The sequence below is a fragment of the Chroicocephalus ridibundus genome, chromosome 4 (assembly GCF_963924245.1).
Source record: "Chroicocephalus ridibundus chromosome 4, bChrRid1.1, whole genome shotgun sequence".
NCBI lineage: Eukaryota > Metazoa > Chordata > Aves > Charadriiformes > Laridae > Chroicocephalus > Chroicocephalus ridibundus.
The window spans coordinates 16437137-16462112 of NC_086287.1; the positions used below are offsets into that span (position 1 = coordinate 16437137).

Consider the following 24976-nt stretch of genomic DNA (forward strand, 5'->3'; position numbering starts at 1 on the left):
CTTCCATTTTTTTCCAGAGCAACTTCCATTTATCTCACAGTTTGATATGCATTTGTGCAACACTGATGTTTCTACACCAGCACTCTTTCTGAAGCATCCTAAAGCTATTTCCAAAACAAAAAGAACCTTCACTCATAATCAAACACAGCTCAGTATCAATGGATGGAGAAAAAAACACAACCCAGCAGGCAGAGTGTAGCAAAAGCTTCTCAGCTCACAGCAAAGCCATGTAACAGTTGAAGAGCATGGATGAAACCAAAGCACATACTCAAGCAAAACTTAGATAATTAAGAAAAAAAGATCTCGCTAGACAAAAGTACAAGAACGAGCATTCAATCATTACTTCTGCTGCTCTGGCTGCTCTCATTAAAAGCAGTATGACTTCTTTGAATCAGGCTTTGGGCTACACAGCTCTTCAGACATGCAGTACCTCTATGACTCCCTCAGTCAACATCGAGCACCAACCAGCTATTTCCTCCTCCATTCTCATTCTTTCCATGGAAGGCTTTTGTCCAACTATTGACAGTTCAAAGGGGTAAATCTAACCTTTCAGAAAAGTAATATCATCTATGTAATTGCAGCTTGCTTTGTTTTTAAATAAGTTTCAAGGACAAAGTGAGTACATTGCATGCTGTAGTGCATCACAGATTTCCATTTGAAGACCTGAAACCAAATGATTTACAAGGATCAATATCAACAGATAGAGCAACTCACAGCATGGTGCATTCTAAAACTGATAAATAACTGCATTGAAATACTGTTGAGTTGTCATGAATTTAATACAAGAGAGCACAGACTGAGTTATAGCATTCAAGCATTGCAAAACTGGTGTTCCAGCACTGGCTGCCTTTTTTTTTTGAGATTATAACCTTTACAAATAAATCTCTCTCTCTCAGCTTCCTCCAGCTTTAAAACATTTTGAATGTGCTCTCCAGTTGTATTCAGAGTTGCACACAAAGTCACAGTTCTCTCAACATATCTTTTCCCTTTTTATATTGTTGAGTTTGTTAGAATTGGTCAAAAAGTTTTTAATAATAACCATTTTGTTTGAATATAATCTGGCTGATGAACTCAGACTAGGTAGGCTTAGATTTCAGGAGTGAGTGCTTTGTTAGCTGTCACCATTGTCGCTATCCTTGCTAGGAACTTCAGTGAATGAAGAGGCTAAAGAGGTGTGCAGAATGCAATACTCTTGTTGTACTAGCAAAGCACCAAAGCATAAAGCAAAGCTTCCCTATGCGCTCTCTGTGCCTATACAACACACTGTGATTTTGATCTGTCAAACCAGCATCTTCCATACGTGGTAAAATGTCTTCATAAAAAAAATCAAAACAAATAAATAAAAGTTAAAATTGCACTCTAAAGTTATAAGTTACCAGCTTGATGAATATTAGGGAATATATGCTCAGTCGCCCCCCACATTGAGAAGAAAGCTCCTTTGGAGTTACATTAGAAATCACTGCAGTCCTCAGCTAAAGTGGTAAGTAGAGAGCAGGGGGGATAACAAATGAATAGCATGTAAACCCACAAGCTAAATTTTTCTTTGTAGACAAAATTTAGACTTCTGTCTGAAAGACAACCTACCTTTCATTCTATATTATTACCCTAGGGATGCTGAAACATAGGGCAACAAAGGTGATCCCAGGACACCAGATACAGAGGTGAAAGAAGGACTTACTCTTCCTGTGTCATCAGAACACAAAGGACAGTAGGGTGACCTGACACAAGTGATAAAATTAGTAAGGGGACTCACTCTCTTTTTCTGCTACACAGTAGTTTACAAACTAAAATAGATCTATGGCTTAAAGCTATTCTTCCACTGTCACCATTAAAAATGTTGATTTAGAAGAACAGCTAAGGTCATAAGAAGACCCAATGACTTTAACAGGACTGCTTAAAGCACATATAATACACTCTCCTGTGTAGTAGCTGCGTAACTCTGGCTACTGAGAATGCCCTCAAAAGGGAGGCCTTTAGAAGGGCCTTTCTAAACTCTACAGCTTATTTGTCCCTACTTGTGCGAGGTTTTGGTCAGGCCAAGCTCAGGATAGATGATCATCAAAATCTCTTGCCAGTTGTGAGAATCAGCTTAGGAAACAAAATGTAATTCCCATGTTTGGGAACAACAAAATGTAATTCCCAATGTTTGAATCCTTTTTCAAACAGACTGTGAACTATTGGAATAACCTACCACCTCCATGCCTCCCACAGAGTTCTCCCAGCACTATTAAAGTTGGTTTAGTTCTTTTCAACAAGCAAAACTTAGTAAGGTAATTACTAAGTAAGGTACTTACTAATTTAACTTAAAACAAGAGATATTCCAGAAAAACTAGATAATTCCTGGACATACACATCCCCTTTCACATTAAGTCCCCCCTGCCTAACTTCTCTTTCCAGTGGGAAGTGTGGAGGTGACTGCTCTCAGTTCGTTGACAAGGGACCTAAACTTTCAATCAATTCGTTCATTCATCCTTTAACTCCACTGAAGTCAATGGAGTGACCAAATGCATGATCCTGCTTCTGCAAATTACTGTGTTGTCTCTTAAGGAAGTCTAAAGGCATAGGGGCGACACACAGCTGTTTTGAAACCAAAAAGGCTGAATATGGATCTGTCTAACTGTGGCAAATTCATTCATATGTTCATCTCATGTACACAGGGGATTACAGAATCTCATTATAGTGTTGGAAGTCTTTGTAGAGTGAGGGGAGAGCCTTCAGCATCCCAGCACCTGAAGATGGAAGCTTCTAGTTTGAGATATCAAGTCTGCATAAGCAGTTATTCTGCATCCAGAAGGAATCTTTAAAGATGTCAAATATAAATCAGAATAAAAAATAGTTATAATATTGTTATTTTTCAGTGAGACTAGGAGGGCAGAAGTGCCACTATACAGTTTGGGATTAACCAAACTTCCATGGAAATCTTTTGTCTGCAAATTAGATATTTGAAAATGATTTGGTTTGTTTTGTCTATCGTAGTCCAAGCATTTCCAATTATGGATTTATTTATTTTTTAAATTAAACCAGAATTTTATATCACTATATGGCAGGCTTAAAGCAAAACTTTGCTGATATACAGCACCTTCTGGACTGAGTTAAAATGTTCATTTTGTGTAAATCAAAATGATATCTGGTGACATCAACTATCACTAATTAAAACAATGTAAATTATGCTATAATCTACAACGCAAAGTGAAATCTTTGTGTCTTAACATGCAGTTCTTTTGTGCCACGATCCTTGTTTAATAAAGATATTGTTTTCTAATACTTTCCCTCTCAAACTTCAATATAAGCTTCAAACGTGATGTTATTTTCCGTTTTCCACATCCAAATAATGTATAAACTTCATTTACCAATTTATATTTTTAAGACAGCTTCCCACTTCAGCATCTATCTTGCTCCAGATCTCACAGCTCCCCCCTTCCTATCAATCTCTGATTTGAGTCCCTCTCACACATCTTTTGAAATATCCAACTCTTCCATGTCTACCAACGCTCCTTTATCAATTACAGCCTTAGTAACTTCAAAGAAACCTCACAGTTCACTTCAGTATGGCCTCCCCACCTGAGTCCATGAAAACTATCTTTAAACAAGCTTTCCGTTTTTTAAGATACACTTTCAGATGACTTCTAAGGTCCTGTACAACCCTCCTGCAGATGCCCAGATGAGAAGAGAAACTGAAGTGACCCAAGCTGCAAGATATCCCTTTTAGCCACACAGTCCTCTTAGATCTCAACACTGAAATTCCTAAAGAGGAATCACTGATGTAGGGTAAGGTAACATGGAAGACAGGAGCTAATGAGCTGGGCAAGAGCCTCTACAGTTGTGGACGTGACCAGAAGAACACAGTGGCCTAGGATTCACAGGTCCTTAAACCTTGTTCCTGGGTCCCCTACCTCCCTCAGCCTCTTTAACTCGCAGAAACTACCCTAACGGTGCTTTCCCATTGATCCCCAGATCTATTATTATCAAAAGTAGTGACTTACTATGATTACAAAATAATTGTCACCTTTATTATTTCTGTCAATGGGTCATCATCCTCTTTTTCTTTCTTAATGCCAGGCTTGGGTTCACAGACTTGCCCTCTTCTCCCTTTGTGGCAATTCTTAAGGATTTTAGATAGCTTTTCTGTACTTGCAATTCCCACATTTCTCCCTCTGTCATCAACCTTTCTCCCTCTGTTCAATCTCAATGCTCAAGTGGCTGTCTGGCACCTCTTCCTGGAGATTTTGTCATCAGTTTATGCTAGCTGAAGTGCAGGGTTGCCTTGGTTTAGCCTCACTTTCCCTTTTGTCTTTCACCCTTTTCCCACAAGTCATCCACAAACAGCAGCCAGCTCCTGGGTCTTCCTTCAGCCTCTCCAGATTCAAGACCAATCTCTTATCATTTTCACAGGCAACTCTGCTGTTTAGGCCTCAACTATTGGACCACAGACTTAGAGCTCAACTATTGGAAAGCGCTCTTCTCTGCATCTCAAACATGCGCAATGCTCCTTTGCAACCCAAGGAAGCTGTGCATGGCCAAACACCTCCTCTCACAAGCCTGACCACACCACTCACTCCTTGGCAGCCCTCCACTTGTTCTTCACCTGCTGTTCCAGCACATCCAAATCTCTGTTCTCCTTCAAGGCTCAACCTAACTGCATTCCCCCAGTCTACCCTCTTCTGTTGGGCACTGTGTTGTCCCTACCACTTCTGCACTCCAGTAGCATTCCTCAACCATGTACCCTTCAATCGTATTCTATGTCTATTCTATGACTCTATATGTTTCTCCACCTCATCCACTCACCATGACATGACCTCACAGAGGTCATCCACAACAGCGAGCTTTCAAGGCTCCCTCATAAGCCCACTCCTCCTGAGATGCTGGCAGCAAATAAACCAAAATACAGCACACGTCTACATACTTCTGTTACTCCCCCTCCACACAACCATCTCCCTGCTTCCCTTCTTCAAGCTCCTCCTAAGGCACAAACTGTTCTTTTTGTAGATGTGAAACCTCCCTTTGCAAATTAATGAGAATAAAAAAGAATAAACACAAACCCAAATCACAGCCTCCTACCAACCCAGGCTTTAGAGAAGAACTAAGTGAACAGTAGAAAAATAGAAAAAAAGATGGAGAAATGAAGCAGGTGTGTGGGACCAGGTGAAGGTGTGATGCAACAGGAAATGCACACCCCGGGCAGCCCTGCTCACGACGTGAGAATTTTATGTCTGAGGAGATCTTGAATTTTGCTTCTTTGCCCTTCAGTGAGTTCAGTCCACGAAGGACGGGAACAGCCGTGAATTACCTCAATAGCGCTGGAGAGGGTCACTCAGAGCCGAGTGCGGGGCAGCACCAGAAAACCCAACGGATCCTCAGCGCGACAGGCCGGTTACTCGGGACGTGAGCGGAGTGTGAGGGCGCTCTTCCTTCAGGCGGGGCTACCGGAGCAGGGAGCCCCGTCCCGGCGTCGGTTCGGAAGTACGGGGGGCGGCGGCGGGACCCGGGGACGGCGCCCTCGGGGCGCGGCCGGCGCTAGGACCCGGCGAGCGGCGGGGGTACGGGAGCAGCGCGCCTGCGCGGCGCTGTCCGGCGAGCGGGCGGGCTGCACCGAGCCGCCCGGCAGCGGCAGCGGCGGCGCCGGCAGCGGGACGAGCAGCGGCGGCGCCGCGGGTCCCCGCCGCCCGCACCGGCATCGCGCTCGACCCGGCCCGGCCCGGCCCGGCCGCAGGGGCAGGGGCGGCGGCGGCGCGGCGGGAGGGCGGTGCGCGGCGCTGTCCCTTCAGCACCGGCGGGAGGGGCGGGGGCGCAGCCCCGCTGGAACCCCCCGGGGGCTGCAGCCCGCCCCGGCGCCCACCTCCGCCTCCTGCCCGGCGCCCCGCAGCCCCCGCCCGGAGCACCTGTGGGCAGTGCCGGCGCTGCGATTTTTCTCCCCCCTCTTTTTTTTTTTCTCCCCCCCCCCCCCCCCCTTTTTTTTTTTGTGCTTTTGGCCACGTCCAACCAGGGAAGGGCCCTCCCCCTCCGGCACGTCCCCGCACCCGGCACCGCAGCGCCCGCGCTCCCGGAGCATGGCCCCCCCTGCCCCTGCCCCTCCGCCGCCGCTGCAGCTACCACGGCCCCCGAGCGTCTGACTTCAGACGAAGGCGGTGCAGCGCCGGGAGACACCGGCACCGGCTTCCCCTCGGAGCGGCCCCCGGGGAGCAGAGCTGGCCGGGGCCCTTCGCCCCCCGCGGGCCTGCATCGGGGCTCGGATTAGGCACCGACTGCCGCCGAGCAGCCGTCCCCTTATGGGCTTGCTGCCTGCCGTGCTTGCTTGGATGAGTCTGCGACATGCCTAATAAGAGACGAGATGGGCCAGGGCGACGAGAGCGACCGCATTGTGATCAACGTGGGAGGGACTAGGCACCAGACTTACCGCAGCACCCTACGCACCCTGCCCGGCACTCGGCTGGCCTGGATCGCCGAACCCGATGCCCACAGCCACTTCGACTATGACCCTCGCACGGATGAGTTTTTCTTTGACCGGCACCCGGGCGTCTTTGCCCACATCCTGAATTACTACCGCACTGGCAAGCTGCACTGCCCCGCGGACGTGTGTGGGCCCCTGTATGAGGAGGAGCTGGCCTTCTGGGGCATCGATGAGACCGATGTGGAGCCCTGCTGTTGGATGACCTACCGGCAGCATCGCGACGCCGAAGAGGCTCTGGACAGCTTTGGTGGGGCACCCCTGGATAGCAGTGCTGAGGACGGAGACATAGATGGCACCGGAGACTCTGGTGATGGTGAAGAGGAGCTGGAGATGACAAAACGCCTAGCACTTAGTGACTCCCCAGATGGCAGGTCTGGGGGCTTCTGGAGACGGTGGCAGCCCCGCATCTGGGCACTCTTTGAGGATCCCTACTCCTCCAGATATGCAAGGGTAAGCTATGCAATCAGCACCTTCATCAAAACACTCGAACCTCCCTTCAGTCCCACTTCCTCCCAGCATCATCAGGGTTATCTCCTCTGTCAGCGCAGAGCAGCCATCCATGTGTGTAGCCATACAAAATTCATGCATAGGCTATGAGGACATAACCCATGCTCTCAAGCAGGCCCCATGCATGGGCCACGAGTGGACACCAAGGCATGAGCTCATGTACTCATATGTGGGCTTCCAGAGACCCTTATTCTCTAAAAACCCACAGCCTGGGGCAAGCTCCCATTCACGGGCCAGGGAGATCTCCATTATACCAGGTAATTTCCTTCAATGCACAGATTTTTACAGTCAGTCATCCCCCATTAAAGAGAGACACCTTGTCTATCCCTCTTATGAGCTAACGGCTCTCTCCCCTTTACAAGATGGAAAAAGGATCACGGGAGCTGGCAGTCCCTGGGAGGCCAGGGGATTTAGAGAGTTTCTCAGCCTGGACTGGAAAGGGACTCTGTTCCTTTCTCTTTTCTCATACGTACCATGTTAAATATTTATGATCATGCTTTTCTGAGAATGGGTAATTCAGTTCCTCACTTACCTCCTTACTCTGTCTTTTCCCTTGAGGTAAATGCAAAGTATTAATCAGAGAAGAGGGTTCATTCATGTGAAAGGGACACTGTGGTTGACAGGTTTCTTGCCTGGCTACTGAAGGGCAACTCCTCCTCTCCTGGTGCCTGCGGTTGTTTTGGAAAGGGAATGCACACGGGTGCAGTTCACAGCATAGCTGTGGATAAAGATGGTCTTAAACAGTCACGCAACTCCTCTAAGAAGGCACCTTTTATAGTGTCACATATGAGGATAATTACATTAATTAGGGCCTGATTCTGCTCCTGAAGTCAAAAGTAAAGAAAACATTTCCTTCAGGAGCAGCATCAGGATTAGCCCCCAAGATACCCATATTGATAAACAGGAAAACAGATGAAGGATAGTGCCTTCACAAAGAAATTGGTTTGGATAGCTTCTACTCCTCTCTTAAATGTACCTTTGTTACAGCCAAATTGCTGCCAGCCGTCGGTAGGGATGAGTGGTGCTTTGGTGTGGGAGGATGATCAGTGTTTCTGACGAGGATCAAAGAAGCGAGATCAGATTAGGGAGCAAATTGGATGGATGGAGGAAAGAGAAGTGGAAATGCAGGGAGCAGGGACAGGGAAGCTGGTCATGTATGAATGGGCGGTGGAACAGCAGCTGCTGGAGACTTTTGGTCTGAGCAGAGAGTTCCAGCAAGGAGCCACCAGGTCTGACTGAATGAATTGGGAAAGCTGGAGCAGAGCCTGGAGTTATATCTTGGTGCATTTCTAAAGATTCTTTTTTGCATACCCTTTGGAGATTTCCCTCCTGAACAAAGAAGTTAATATTTTAAATGAATTCCTTTAAACAGCATGGAGGATAAAGGAATAATAAAATATTTACCATGAGATGAAAGGATGATGCTGTTGAATTGCAGCTTTCAAATCATTGATTTCTGCCAAGGGAACATGGAAACGGAGAGGGAAGGCTGGAGGGTATCCTTCAAAAGGCTTAGTTAGCTTCCTTTAATCAAGCCCAACATTAGCAGGCGTTGATTTGAATAGCAGATCTCTCTGGTGCCCAGGAATCTGTTGGTGAAACACATTTCAAGTCAAAGCAGTGTGCTTGTCCAAGACTTTGTGGAATGGTCCAAAAGCCAAATGGATAATGCTGTCCCGATGAAAAGGATACAAACAGAGGCTAAAACACCCCTTTGCTTGGAAGCATTATGATACTTTAGGTCAGAGGACAAAATTTATAACCAATATTAAGAGTCCTTGTGATGTACAAGCTGTAGGATATAAACTCCATTTTCTAATTCTCTACGGGTATTTTCATTTAGGAATAGGCATTTATACAGTGATTTGGTGGTTTTTGGGGTTTTTTTTGCACTGGATGTTATACCATTTATTCACAATTATGTATGCATACCTGGAAGAATTCAACCCCTGATTTACCTCTAACTTGTTCTTTCCTTAAAGGATTGTTATACTAGAGAAATATGAATTCTAGGCAAAGTTGAAGTGTATACTGAATATTTCATGGGTTAAATATGATTCTTTAACTTGTATCTATGGAGACGTAGGCCACAGGCATTAATATTTTGCATGAAGGAAGATGGCTTTCATCATCAACACATGCACACACTGTCCATTAAGAAGACATTATAAGAGACTTAACATTTTCTAATAAAAGCCGTATGTTATGGTTATGGATGTAAAAGGAGATGGGAGTTTGATTTATGCTCCTGTAACCTAACACAGACATTGCAAAAAGACCTTAAACTCACAATAGCTAATTTACAGTAAAATAATTGATAGCATCATTAACAAGTGAATGGTATATTAGAGCAATCATTAGCAAAGTACAGTCAGGCAACAAATCCACTGTTACCTCACCTTTCATTGTGTTTGCTACTTTCAATTGCAAACTGTATTTCAGTCATGCAAAAATCTAAATTCACATTGCCATTTTGTTGAAAAAATACATCACAAAAATTTGTCATCCTGATTGGATGTGGGACTTCTACTAATGGTGGTTATTATATACGTTTGGTGTTTACATATGGCACCAAAATGTCTGTCAAAATAACACCTTAATATAAACATCAGTTTACATAACCATCATACTGTTACACTGGGGCAAGTAAAAGCAATACAGTATATGAATTTTAAGATAAAATGAAAACCTGCATATCTGAATAAAGCAAGATTTCTCTGGACTAATTCAGTGAATGTTTAGTAACTGTCTACGGAAAACTCAGCATTTACTCAAATCTAGCCATTCTTGGAGCATTTTGATGGACACTGCTTACAAATACAAGTACATTTGACTGTTTTGCTTCACCAGCACCTAACTCATACTAAATTACATCTGTTCTCATTGTAGGCGGCCAGGGGAGACTGGAAGAGCATTTGTGTATGTCAGGCAAAATCAGCTAACTCTGCAAATTTTGTCTATTTCTAAACTTACTTCGAATAAAGCATAAGCTCCCAGTCACTAATCGTTTGTCTTCAGGTGCAACATAGTCAACCGTTTCTTGTTAAAACAATAGTGCCTGAGTTTAATTAAATTCTAGTTTTCTAAACACTAATGTCTTAAATAAGGTAGTTCTTTCTAAAAATATTAAATACTTCTAAAAATTGCATTGTCTTCTAAATTTGTAATAAGAAAAGGTATCTTGTTTCAAATCATATATTACCTTAGACACCTACCTTAATAAGATAAACGGATGTCGCACTTCTCCATAACTTAAAGAATCCACATTTGGATAACGGAGGCAAAGTCTGGTACCTGGAGGTCTGAACAGAGTAATAGATAAGGTGATGGAAAAGATCAGATTTACAGAGATACTGGGGGCATAGGCAGACAGACAGGTGGATTTTCAGAAGCATCTGATCAGGCAGCTAAATATCACTGCATGTCAATGGATATTGTGCACCTCAATTGGTGAGACGTTTCTTTAAAGCTTATTAGAGCCGTCTTTTTTGCATGGTCAGGCAACTTTGTAAATTTATTTTTCATAAGCAGACACAAAGGGGGAAATAGAGTCACACAGAAAGCTACACAGATACACTAAAGCAGCATATCTCATATTGTAATAGAGTTCCCGCCTTCCGCACTCATTAGACTTCACAGGCCCTTCAGTACACAAATGTGTGAAAAATATTTTCCTAGCATCTTGTCTCCTTTATATTTATGTCTGGTCATGCTGTTCTTACACTAGCGAAACTCCCACTGACTTCCTGGGGAGCTTAGCCTGCAGGTATCTAACATCTTTGCTCCCTTCCCTCTTGTTTTCCCCAGCAGGATAAGGTTGTGTTTGTGTTAACTCACAGTCATTAGGTTTGTCAGTGCTTGGGAACCAGGAGCTTTCAGCTGAGATTCTGCGCTAGTGCTCACATTCAAATTGGACAGTTAAGCTTCATTAGTGAACCCTCAGGAAAGCTTTTGTAGTCCTTCCAAATAAATATTTTTACTGTTTTAAAATAAAAGCTGCTTGGGATCCTATGGAAAGTCCTCAATGGCTTGACTTGCCATCCTGGCATATGCTATACAGCTCTCATCTGAAAGAGGAAAGGCTTATGGCAAAACTCTCACTCACCCTTCCCTCGTGTTCTCCCTTCACATTCTGCAGAAGGATCTGCTTTCCTCAGTGGGTGATTTTTGAAGGACAAGTTTCCGACACTGAGAAGGAGACAGGAAAAAGGATAGTTGGGAAGAGATGAGGAAAAATGTATTCCCCAGGGATTTCTTCCAGCTGTCTTTTGTACACTCCAGAGCATTTCAACCTTGTTGTGTTCATTTAAACTGATTTTTCTCTATATAAACTACATCACGTAGGTACGAGAAAGCTTATGGGATTTGAGTTCCTGAATAACCATAGTGTCTTGGGTTATAGAGAGACTATAGAGTCTGGGGTGATTTCTGCTCATCCTTTACCCTGGCCCAGTACAGCTAAACTCAGAAATTGGGGAAGTATCAGGGGGTGGGAATGGATACTCATTGCCTTGCACAAGGGGAACTTATTCTGCAGCTGTCTGACGCAGGACATGTTTCGCACAGGAGCACTCCACAGACAGTGCTCCGGGGGGTCCCGCCAAGCGTGAGCAGACAGGGAGAGAAAGGAGGAGAGCTGCCCCCCACGCTTTCCCCTTCCCACAGGCATCCCATCTCCCCAGAGAGAGATTTCATCAAAGGGGCCCTGATGGAGTTGCCCTTCCACCTTGGGCCTTTCTGCAAGGTCTCCCCTGCAGAGACATATCTAATCCTGCACTGAATCTTGCTGCAGTAATTCTCACCATATACTTTGACAATTAACGAGACAGCCTAATTTTAACTGCACGCTGCATTACAGCTCTGGAAAAATGAGAATCTTTCCACATTAAATGAAGTTTCCCCTGCACTTGTAGTATAATGGAATTACAGACAGACATCTATTAACGACCATTCTGTCATTCATTATTAATATAGTTCCTAAAATCCCATTTTATTCCTATTTTCTTCCATCAAAGGACATGTTACTGCAAATCCTTATATAACCCATTAGTAAGCATGGTATAGTCTTCTCTGCATCCTGTCCAAAGAAGCCTTTGCAATGCCAGCTAGAAAGTGTTCACCGCTCACGTGAAGTCCCATGTTCAGTCCCTATCAAGTTAGCCAAGGTGGGAGCAGGCACTCTCATAAATAACTCCTGGGAATTGTCCCTCTAACTTCAGAAGTAATACATTTTAAAACCATCACCAAAAAAAAGATCATAGCAGCTGTGCAGGATCATGACTTCATTGGTCTGAGTTGTTCAGAAACACATAGGAAGATATGATGTCGGCCCAAAACATCTCACAATCTCTTTGAAGTCACAACCTCAGAGGGAGATGAGAGGGATGATGTTATCCATCTGAAAAATCTATGGCTGGCTAGTACAGACTTAGCAGTTTTAATTCAAGGAAGGTTTTTTAAATCCATTTGCCTATTTCCAATTTTATTTCTATTATTCTAAAACCTTAAAAAAGAACAGCATCTGTTGCCATTTTATTTTTTTAAATCTTACTTAATTTTAATGTTTCTAGGTTACAAAATTTACTTGATTTAGCCAAGGCTGTGATTGTATGGATCATACCATCATATGCATACACATATATATGTCTTCCTATCACTACCACCTCCTACGATGATGAGTGGGATTTCCATATGAGGAAGGACTTCTAAATTAAACCGTCCCGAAATACTTCTGAAAATGTAACCTTGGTGCCACTGAAATCGATATGAATTTAGTGACTGGTTTTGGTATGATATTTGGCCCCTTCTCTCTTTAATTCATCCCTATGTGCCTTCAATTATTTTCTTTGCCCTTCTCCTGACATTTGCTATTTTGGCTTTGGTTAGGAAAAAGAGGCAACAAAATACTGGTATCCTCTGTTCGTATATCATGAGACAAAGGATGACAGGATCTATGGATCAATTATAATATTTCTATTTTAGAACTGCTCACAAAAATGTGATATATTGGACTACACCTAGGAAAACTATTTTTCCATCTTGTTTTTCCTTCTGCTGTGCAGCCTAGTATTCATCGGTATTTGTCTTTCTTATTTTTAAAAATAAGTGACTGATCTGTGTTTATTTATGGTAATACTTTAGTAAAGTCTATACATATTGCTTTTCTTTTAACATAAGGAGAGATTTTAGCAAATCAGCAACAGAGGGCCCAGCCTTACTGTTACTGAAATTCAGTGCCAAAATTACCACCAACTTCAAAGATAGAAATGATTTTTCCTGCAGTGTTGTTCAGGATAACAAATTAATTGCAGCATACTGCTTTTTTAGTAGATACATTGCATATTCCCATTCCGAAGCACTGAAGCGCAATAGATCTTAGCAATTTATTAGGAACATACATATTCAAATATATATTTTCATAATTGTTTAAAGACATGAGCATCTTGAGCACATTGCATCAAAACATAGAGCTCTAATACTGGCAAAGGTCTTCACGATTGTACTGGCATTTTTTACTGCAAAGGGCTATAGAATACATCCCCACTCAAACCACATGACTTCAATTAATGTTCAACCAAGTCGTAGCCAAGCGCTGTATTTCATAATCAAAAGGACAAGCAGGGGTATTCAGATTGAAAAATTGGGCCCTAATTGATAATCAAGTGCGTAATTCTTTCTCATGCAAATACAGATGGCAAAACTGAGTTTCCATTTTGTATAGGCTTGATTTTATGAAATTTCAGTGCATTTTGGGGGGGATAAGACTAATAGAACAGCCATTTTGAGATCTTTGCAATTGTATTACAATGAGCTTCTCACTTACTATATGCTGAATTTGATCTGAGGAAAGAACAGTATTAGAAGGCTGACTTGGCTTTCTCTACCGAATATTGCATTACATAAATATGTGATTCACTCCAAATGGTACACAGGAGTGTTAGGATCGGATGAAATCAGAGAAATCTATGAATCCATGGAGAACCACCCCCTCCCCCCGAAATATAAACTGAATGCTGTCATTTCTGGAATAATTTTTACATCTCTCTCCTGTGCTCAGTAAGGACCCAGATTTTGCTGTCTTCACTCCTACTCTTGTAGTGATAGCTTACTCCAGGAATATCCCTGTTTCCTTCGGGCTGAGAACAAGGTACTACCCCACACGGGTAAAGGTGAAAGGACGTAGCCCTAATTGCTTTTCATTTTTTCAGATATGATTTATAAGATACAATGGGGTCTCTAATAAATCATGCTATAAAAATTATGAATAAATCTCAGTCCAAGGCTTTTTGCAGTGATTGCTTATGATGTAAGACCCTTTAATGACAGTAAGTTAAAATTGCATTGTAATGGCCCTTTGTAAATGCAATAAATCTCCGATTTCAGTGCACTGCAGACAGCCAGTGATGTGTGTGCTGCACACGAGCTACCAACACAGGCACACGCTGCTGGCACACACTTACGTAATTTTGTTGATAGTTCAGGAGCAGCGGCACGTCTTAGCACTGCTAGATTTACTTTGGGAAAATGTTCGGTCAAGACCACTGTAGTGTTGTGACCACATGAAACGGTTTAAAATCTCCCACTTGCTGTTTACTTGAAAAGCTGGGAAAGGATGTCCCTTTTAAGAATTAGTAAAATGGATTATCTTGTTTTAAATAACAAAGGCAAAAGCTGTTCCTACCGAGTCTTATAATTTCTCAGAAACAAATATGAGTTAAACCAGGCATTTTAACTGCACAACCAAACTGAATCCATCTATTTTCCTGAACTTCCTGGATCACCTACTCAGCATTCACAAAAAAAAATTAAAAATGTGCACAGAAATACACCAACAGAATAATAGCTCTTTGTTTCAACTGCAGCAGAATCCCTATTCCTGCCCACTTTGGTCCTCCAAAAACACATTTAAAACATTATCTGCATTTCCTTATTCAAATACAGAAAGATTGGTCAGTTCAGGTCCCTTACTGTTTGACAGGCATCAGAAATGCAGCTACAGATTTCACTTTGAAAATTCATTCCAATAAGCACGTTCTGTTTTTCAGTTTGGATTCTTGCAGTCTTCATTATGCTGGATCAATTGACAGGTATAGGCGGTGGAGGCCAGCTTTGTGATTTACCCAGCTATTAATTAAATGAAAACCTTCCATCAGAATGCTTCTAATTTGACAACAGACTTCAAAAATAGGGAGAAAGCCCTAAAAATGCTGAGCACCTACAACCTCCAGCGGAAGGGAGGTCATGTCTTATAGCAGAAAAGGACATGGGCAAGGAGTTAAGAGACCGTCAGCAAAATCCCACCCCACCTCATAGGGCCACTGCCACAGCTACCACTGATTTTAGTGGGATCCAGCCAGAGACCCATGCAGACCTATTTCAGGAAAAATTTTTCAGGACAAGGACAATTGTGTAATTGCCACAATACTCAATGCAAAAGGGCTTGCCTTCACAGCAGCCTCTGATCTCTACTCTAAAAACATGACAACATCCTATCAGCCACATCATGCTATTCCTGTTTCTTTTTTTAGCATGGATCTCCCCATTGCTTATAGTGTGGAGTTTTGCAAGAAATCTAGTGACAGTACGTCTTAGCACTTCTCGGGAATGTGTCCCGCATACTGCGGAACTGATTTTAACTCAGGCTTTTTCAGTAAAGCGCTTTGTAAGGACAAACCAAGAACAACCTATGCTAGCTCAACCAATACCAAACTGAGTCAGTTGCTGGGGGTGGTGGTGGGGAGTGTTTGGTTTTCTTTTTTTGGGGCGGCAGCAGATCAGCTTGTATCTGAATTTTGCTTAAGCGATATTGAAATTTAGCATTCAGCTGATAGGAGTTTCAGTGTTTATCCTACCAAGAAGTCCCAAAGGTGCCAGTGATTTTATTAAAAGACCTAATGTAAATTTCAAAACCGTATAGATTACTCGAAATGTTAGTTATGTCTAAGCAGCAGGAAATCAATAGTGCAAAAGTGCATTCACTGTTTTGGAGAACCTGCTCCTCTAAGAAAAGAAGCTCATTTTACCTTGTAAGTGTCAGTGACGTGAACTAAAGGCAAATGAAAAGTTTGAAATTCAATAGCAATTCTATAGTGTCTTCAACTGCAAACCACAAATTTATCTTCATGTATATACTGCCATCACCTACAGCACTTCCTCCCAAAACTGCGCACTTACTGTCCTCAAAGGATGTCTTGGCTAGGAGAGCAGGGTAAGCCTTTGTTCTTATTATGTGATCTTTAACGTTCATTCAGAACAGTCCACACATGTCCGCAGGAATATACACAGATCTGCATGGTCTGAATTTACTAGAAAGAAAAAAAAAAACACCAACCTAAAATAAACGCCAAAACCTGAGATTTGGACAGATGATTGCAAGCAACTGAATTAATGCAGCTCGTCAAGCGAGCATTTCTTAGCACATCTGACTAAAGTCATTATTTGTGCACCCTACTTGCTTGCATATGTTAGCTCTGAAGAATCCACTCAGGGATTTCAGCTAGTATCTACAGCATGCCGGTAGTATGAAGGCAGGCCATATTCGTATAGCTCAGCACCTGAAAATTTGCAATGGCACAAGCTCACAAACAGCACATTATATTAGCTCATTAAGCCACGTCATTTGGATATGCTTCAGCCCTGCTCATTTTCTATGAATTTTACTCCGTGTGGAATCATACAAGACATTTAATCTTACTACGTCATATTCAAAATAGGAAAACAACTTTTCTCAGGTTACTTGCTTTGCTTTATTTTGTCTCTCCCTTACTATGTGTTTATTTCAGTAACTACCACAATAAGGTTATAATCTCTGTTTACACCTCTAAATTCTATTGCCATAAAACCAGCAAGTTAACAGTAAGCATCTCTGGGAAGAATTTACACTATACCCAGATGCAGTGTTTCCCAAACCAACCTGGACTGGAGCAGAAGACCACCCAAAGCTATGATTCTTCAAAACGTGTGGTATGAGCTGTGCCAGCTAGTGCAAAGACAGCAGGGTTGGGCACCCACCATCTCGCTCCATCACTCCAGCGTCATGGAAATCTAGCGGTTAGTTCCTACATCTTCACTTCTGAGGCCAGACTCATAAAAGGATATAGCCATGGGAGTTCAAACTTACAATTCCCAAAACACTAACCTTGCAGATGTAATTTTTTTAAATGCATATTAAAATTTCCCAGTGCTTACAGTATTGTCTCTGCCTGTGCCCAGAACTGCTTTAGTATTATTGGCAACTGCCTTATATCAAAGCCTTGTTAATGCCCATAATTTTTCTTCACTAACAGGCACAGACTTTTAAATATGCTTGCCGAATACAGACCGAATATAAGCTGTTTTCAAAAACACGCTCAAATGAAAACAGGAGATATTAGTACTGTGAAACAGTTCCCCGGATGCAATAATCCAGTGGCTACATTTTTTTGCTTCAACTGTGAAATTTCAGGTTTAAACATCCTCCTTGAACTGCAGGATTTCAAATTTTCATCCATCTCTGCTCAAGAGACTTCCCAACTTCAGACAGCTGCATAACCCAGGCAGTTAGTGAAGTTGATCCAGTTTGCACGGAATGAGGAATTCACAAACTAATATACTGGGTATGTGGCAAAGCAGCATTTCCCAATAATGTTCCTGTGTGGTAATTCTGGGCTACTGGTAATGCAGCAAGATTAAGGGCAGAAAACAGATATATGCAGTGACATTGTCAGAGACAGCACAACTTCAGCATGTGACAATGCTTGTTTTTTCTTTTCAATCACTCACTAGTTCGAAGCTGGTTCCTGTTAGGAAATAACCGAATGTTGTCATCATGCGGTTGACTGCAGGATGACCCAGGTGCAATGATTTAGTGATCTCTGTGCAGCCCCTATGTAGGAGGAATGTACAAAACACACAAAAAAGTATGAGATGATACACAGTAGTAGAGGATACAGAGAAGTAGAACTTTTTCACCCCAAAGTCTGAGCAGTTCTGCCACACTGGAAAGCGAGCTCCAAGTCAATGTAAGGACACATCACATAATTTGTTTTGAAAAGACCTACATTTCCCAGGGCTATCAATCTGTCACCTTTCAGTCATGCCATGTAAATATAGCATTCTTAAAATCTTTGAAGATTGCCTTTTCATCAATATTTTAACATAAACATTCTTTTAATTTAAATGGAAATTGATCACTTACATTTTATTACTTCTTAATATTTCAAAGTGCATTATAACCATTAAAGGAAAGTGATCTGAATTAAACTATTGCCAGGATAAATTTGACTTGGAAAAGCATTAGAACAAATCTTTGCAAGATTAAGGCCTTTTACAGCATGTATGCTTTAGCTCTGGCATTAAGAACCAACACAGAAGTGATCAATAAACATTCTAGCTATTACATTCACTGCCTTTATGATACATGTAATACTAGTTCAAAATCTTAGTGGAAACTGTGAAGGGTATATTGTTAAATATCCCTCTCTACTGTAATTTACCTTACATATAGGAGTCTTGCCAGGGACTCTAATGAAGCAGAGGCAGTTTTGCAGTTCTACCATCTGTTGTCAGATCTACTCCTGCTGTAACCGAAACACAATTGTATTAGAATTTAGAAGTGACAAATATTGAAAAAAATATTTTCTTTCATTGTTTAAATAGCTTTGCTGTGCAGCCTAAAAAACAAAACTTTTGGACAATGATAGAGTAATGATAGAGTTGTTCTGCATAACTACAACACAACAAAGAGGTATAAATAAGAAATCATGTTATATTCCACAGCCTTCAGATTTTAATTCAGGGTAACACATTCTATTTTTATATCCTGCAGAAGAAAAAAAAGATCAACAAAAAAACCCTTTAAAATATAAATAGCATTGCAAATTTTAAAAATGCTACATCTATGCTATCTAATATAGGACCATAGCATCAAATTGCAGAGTACTCAGGAACTGAATCCTCCTATCCCTCTTTCCATCCTAAGGAAGGACCTGCAGGGTAAAAATTGCAAAGAACACTACAGTTTAGCTTCACTTATGTGCAATGGACTAAAAATGAATACTTAATATTTATATGAATCATTGTCAGTGTCAAGTAAAATGAGGCTTATAAAAATAGAACCAAATCAGGGAATGAGTTTTAAGACTCAGTGGGTAAATGCTTCTTTACGTACGGTATTATTTATAGGTATTTTTCTAATCTGTTCTGTCATCTTGTCTCTTAAATTATTAGAAAGGGAGAAAGGAGGGACTACGGCAAATGTAGATGAAAGAGGAGTCTTACTGGGAAGTGTGGCAGGAATATGAGCAAAAGCCAGGAAGTTTGGAGCTGTGTTCCTAGACCTCTTGTTCTTTGTATGTTCTACATGAAAACCATTCCAGCCTATTTTGTAATTAAATATGTACATTTTTTTAACTACTGTCTTGCAACAAGAAGAATAGTGTTTTCAAGACGCTGTGTTTGGCATCCAAAAGGCCCACTACTGCATCTGAAAACATGCTGAAAACAAGGTAATCACAAGCAGGTTTTTAGACACTGGGGTAACTGCCATGTCAATGGGCTTGCTAAGCCTTGGAGACCCTGCAGTAGCAAAATTCCTCCTTAGATATAAATGTTGATCTCACAAAGGAGGTTGCAACAGGAATTTCAGCACCAGAGCCTGATTTTCATAGCTCCCCTTGAAGTCAATGACAGCTGCAGATTATCTCCTTAGGCTGATCCCCAAAGGTTCTTAAGCTAGGCATTGAAAACTTTTAAAAATGTCAGTTGTGATAGCTTTGTGCATCTATTTATCATCATCTGATAAGAAGACTGAGATAAGATATCTCAGATAAGGAGATATCTCCTTGAATCATGAAGGTTCTGTGAGTCATAACTATTTATGAAAATCCTTTAAAAAACTTCTACAAAAAGGACAAGAAATAAACAAAATATCGTTAGAATTTAAGCAATTATTCAATATTGAAGTGCAAAATATCCAAGACAACAAGTTTTTCCTGCTCTTGACTTCAGCATCAAGGTCTAATTCAGACCAGCGAGAAATTTCATCTAATCTCTTTTTATCCTGATTGTCCTAAATCTATTGTGGAAGTAAGATGTACATGTTTACAGGTATTTTAATTACAGGAATTGTGGTAAATTTAAGCAGAGATCCTAGACATGAATGTTAGGAACAACAGGTCTTTTTTTTTTTTTTTTTTTTGCCACAAGGATATCTGACTACATTGTTCATCCCAATAGCCAACAGGTTTCATTTAGCAATGCCAGTCTAACATGTAATTTCCACTTACGGTAGCTGTGGGCACATCGTTAATTGTAGTAACTGCAAAACTTCTAGTAGAAACCCCTTTCTGTGGCATCCCTTGCTCCTCACTTTGACAGCTTTAGGAAAAGAACAACAACAACAAAAAAGACATTTTTACTATAAGCTTGTACATGACCGTCCGGATACAGCAGTAGTTTGGTCTAAAGATCTTCCTACAAGAGCTGTAATGTACACAGATGGCAAAGGGCTCAGAAATACATTCAGAAAGGTGCAGTACACAATTTACGTGTGGGAACTACGTTCACAAGTCCTGTACCATGTTTATTGAGAGACCAGAAGCTGTATTTTGAGAGGCATATCAATAAAGATTTGGATACAAATGGAAAAAAATACATTCTCATTCACTACCTGCACTGCATATGATACTAGCTGTAATCAGGAAAAATTTCAAGATGACACGAAGCTATCAAGCTGCATAATTCCTGCTAGTGCTCGCTGCAAGTGCTCACCGCAGTCCTGCTATTAAAATGCCCACAGGCCACAAAAACACTCTTAAGCCAACTCACTAGCCCAAATTACCAATTCTTCTAGGTAACAAAACTCACCACAGGCTTGCAGCTTAGGGTAGAATACATTTTTTTCTTAAAATACACCTACCTTCATCAAAATGCTACGTAGTCATTCATGGTTTTGAATCTCCCTTTATGCTGTGGCAGCGATTTTATTTTTTAAACACACACATAGAAAAAGATAAGCCAAAAGTAAAGTCACCATGCATGTCTCCAGCCCCTCTTTAACATTTATTCCACAGCTTTATTTGTCTTTCAAATCTTGCTACTCATGAGGGTTGCGAGGGAGGGAAAAGGTTGATGAATTTTTTTGGGTTTGTGTTTTTGGAAACTTTGCAGATGATGTTTAGGAAGCCTTCTCACAATACACAGATTTTTTGGCTAAGAAACAGGTTTTGGCATATCAACAGTATTATATGTATTCTGCAGTTTCAGATCTAGAGCTGGTCAAATAAATGTAGATACATTTTCTTTTTGGCAAGAAAAGATGGTTTTTTCTCCCATTTCCCCCCCTCCTCTCAAAGAAGGTTTATTCAAATTTTCTCGCTTTTCACCGTAAGAAAAATACCAAAAGTTTTTTCCCCCCAGTATTAGTTTTCTTTGTCCCCTCACAGTTAATAAAAAAGTGAAAAAGTAAAATGGTAGGCAGAAAGAAAGAACAAACCAGCAAAGTTTAAGACAGAATGACTGAAAGATAAAAATAAAAGAATTTTCTGCGCAAAATTTTGTTAAAATCTTTTCATAAGGAAAAAGCCTTGCCAGTTTTAAGTCTGCAGGACAAATACGACAAATTTTGTTGAATGTTTTCAAGGGAAAAAGAATCGCTTTTTTCCAAATTGCTTTTCTAATTTCCAGTGAGTTATTTACAAATACTCATCATCTGCTTGTAGTCCTTTAGCCTGTTTGAAGTGGGGGTTTATTGTTTATTTGTTTTTAAATCAGTTGAGAATAAAAACAGGTTTCCATGTAGATCAGGAAAATACAGGCTTGCTCATGAATTTTTCTTCAAATGGTTCTCAGCCTGGCTCTGTGTTTCTCTATTCCTTTCTGGACACAAAAGTACTCTTCCTTTTTAGAAGGATCAGCATCATCTTGTCCTTCTGATTGTTCCTCTTTCACCCAGAGGCTGTGGTACCAATTCTTTTTTTTAAACAACATTTTACTTGTTGTTGGATAACTGATCTCTTGCTCACAGAGCATGGGATGCTATGCAGTGGAGGAACTGCAGTCATCATCAGACATTAGAAGGACACTCTTGAAGTGGAACTACAGAAAATAGTGGTTCCAATGTAAGCAATGAGAAGGAAAATGCCTGGAGTAGGGTGTACCAACTGTAAATAGCAGATGGGAGGAGGCTTCAGAATTAGAACAAATCACTGCGGGGAGAAGGAAGCCTCACCCTTCAATGTTCACTAGACATTGAAGAACAAACAGTGTTGGGACCCTGGAAAGGGAATGTAGGATGACAAATCACCAGCCCACTAGTGGAGAAACAAGACTGTCAAGAGCTTGAAATCTCAGTCTGTGGCAACTTACAGCAAATCCTTTTCCAGCAAGGTGAGAACAACCTAATCAGAATAATTCAAATGAGTTAGCAATATGCCAGTACATTCTGCGTGTGCCGCAAGCAAGAAAGCAGCCCTCACAAGAGCCCAGGAAGAAGGGAATTTGCAGTAATAAATTTTGTGGTCAGAAGAGCACATTTTGCTGTTGTGAGCTTGCCAAAGAATAAAAAAAAGGGTTAGGCTCCACAGTGAAAAGCCTCATGTATTATCACCAGTGCTAGCACTGGAGAAGCCTTTGCTGTAAGGACATTTGAGGATTTTGGACGGCATGTTCTGATGCACTCAGTTTTTTCTGTGGCCTGTGAAGGTCAAACACCTTAACGGCTGGCACAAGAGCTTGTCAGGGAAAAAAAAAAAAAGAAAAAAAAGAAAGAAAAAAAAAAGGCCAACTTAATCTCTTAAAGAGCTCTAGGGCAGAGACTTCCATGTTCCAATGTAGCCAAACCAGCTTTGCTTCTTAGCAGTCCTGCACAAGAATTATGGCCTTCACCACACGCACAAACTCCTTTCAGCTGTGATCCAAGACTAAAAGGGATTTCAAGAGAAAACAACAACTGGCCTAATAAATATATAGGGCACTTGTGGAAGTGAGAGGGAGCCACATGCTCTTCTCTGTCTGATTAAAAGATGCCATGCAAGTTTCCACAGCTGTCCCCGGAGGTATTATTCTGGGGGTGATTCTCATTGTGCATTAAATCCCTGGGACAATTAGCACCCCTTCGCCCTTGTTTGATGACATCAATTGAGAAAAAAAAAAAGTCTAGAATAAATGGGCAATCTTTAATTGAGAATATATGCTGTCTAATATATTCTGTTCACTGAGGACTCCAATATGAATATACATTTAAGATTCAGTAGCAATACAGTGATGGAGCTGATGCAACAAGGAGAGATGAGGTATCAGACAGAAGTGGTATGATCTTGTGTAGGAAGCACGGGAATGCACCAACTCTTGAGCTGACTTCAAATGTGACCTCTGGCAAATCGCAGCTTCCTGATAGTGATTTACATCTACAATCAGGATAATAGAATATTATTTATGCACTTCTTCCAGGTAATTAATCTCTGTGGAGATTAATTAACGTTTGCCCAGTAATGTGGAAATAAATTGGGGATGCTGGATGAATTTCCAGTATCGTGTTTGCTTTAAGCAGGTGAAGTGAGGACAGCTTTTTGACACAGAAAGAACTAAAGTTGTTCTCAAAATAAATCAGAGGCATCAGAAGGCAATCTTATCTTTGCTTCATTCTGATTATTCAGCATTCCTCAATAAGATTGACAGGAAATGAGAAGGCAAAGCTTTTGTGAGTCAAGGATGTAAAATTTAGGAACATTTAATACTGTATCTACAAAAACCTTTCTAAACAACAGTTAAAAAACGCAGAAGAATCTTTTTGCTGTTTCAGATGAAAAATTAACACGACACACCCAGTAGAACATGCATAACACATTACTGACAGATCTACTGAATAATTTTTAATTAAATAATGACAAAGTTTAAAAATGAAATACATATATCCCTACATAGACATTTTAAAGCAAAACGTATAAAATTAAAGCACTAGCAGACTTAATCATACCCTACATTTTAACTGGCCCCAGTCTGCAGCAACCTCATAAAGCCAGAAAATAGTCTAAGTGAATTAACCCATCGTCTCCATAATCTGTGTATTCTGAATAGAGATTTCAAATTGAAGGAGCAAGTTACACATCAGCCCTGAAGTGGCAATAGAATGAACCCTTGATTTTTATCTTGGCTGTTGTCAGAAAACACATTGCCTTCCCTGAGCAGGCAGACTAAGTATGGGCTGAGAGCTGTGTCTAGCAAAGTGGGTCTCTTCCAAGAAGACCAACACCCTACAGAATAAGATGCCAGAGCAGATGCTGTATATGCTGAAGCCTGACATATGCTGAAGCTCCCTGAACAATCACAGAAAGGCACAAACTGGGAGTAGCCACCTTTTCCTCATCTGGGTTGGCTTTAGCTTCAGGATCATCTTTGTATTATGAGACCTCTGACACAAAGGCATGAGACAGATACTGAAGATAAACTATTCACTTTCTGAGGAAACATTCAGCCAGAAGTGGCAGAAGTATTGTTACAGACCAGGATGAGAGGCAAAGAAGTCAGAACAGACACGCAGAATGACACTTGGACCTCTTCTGTCACTGGCAGTTTGTTCGGACAGGGAGTAGCCTAGTTATTCCCCTGCAGACTTAAGGAGCAAGGCAGATGATACAAGAGTTGCATATCTGCTTTGAAGATACCATTCTCTTCAAAAATACCCTTTGACTAGGATGCAGACCATAGAGTGTGTTGGAGATATGTGAAGAGCACAAGACCCACTTGCTGGTGCCTCCTTCCACTGTAATAGTCTGGAAATTCTTGCTATAGGTGAGCAGAAAATGGCTAGGTGCCTTTGATACCGCTCAAGGGCCATTGTGTTCCTCAGAAAATGCACTGTTTTGAAAAATTATTTCTAACTTATATTTACCATGGTTTTGTTTCTTTATGACATACAGGGATGGTCAGAAATTGCTTATATCGTTGTTGTCTAGCTTAAGGGATCAAAAGTGTCAAATTTGACCTCCCTGTTTTTTTTCCCTCCTCTTCCAAATGGAAGAACAAGGGGAAACTGCTGGAATT

The 24976-nt window shown here is 41.3% G+C and overlaps 1 protein-coding gene across 6 annotated transcripts in view; it reads left to right on the top strand.

Moving 5' to 3' along the window:
- The first annotated feature begins 5960 nt into the window (after window positions 1–5960).
- The window catches only part of KCNC1 (potassium voltage-gated channel subfamily C member 1), a 136916-nt gene continuing 117900 nt past the window's right edge, over window positions 5961–24976 (top strand). For 2 of the 6 annotated variants that reach the window (XM_063333073.1, XM_063333079.1), the window contains exon 1: window positions 5963–6898. In XM_063333073.1, the coding sequence (XP_063189143.1) occupies window positions 6329–6898 (570 nt within the window). In that variant the 5' untranslated portion in view covers window positions 5963–6328. Of the gene's footprint in view, window positions 6899–24976 lie in introns of all 6 variants that reach the window. The other 4 variants (XM_063333076.1, XM_063333074.1, XM_063333077.1 and 1 more) reach the window with 3 other exon arrangements.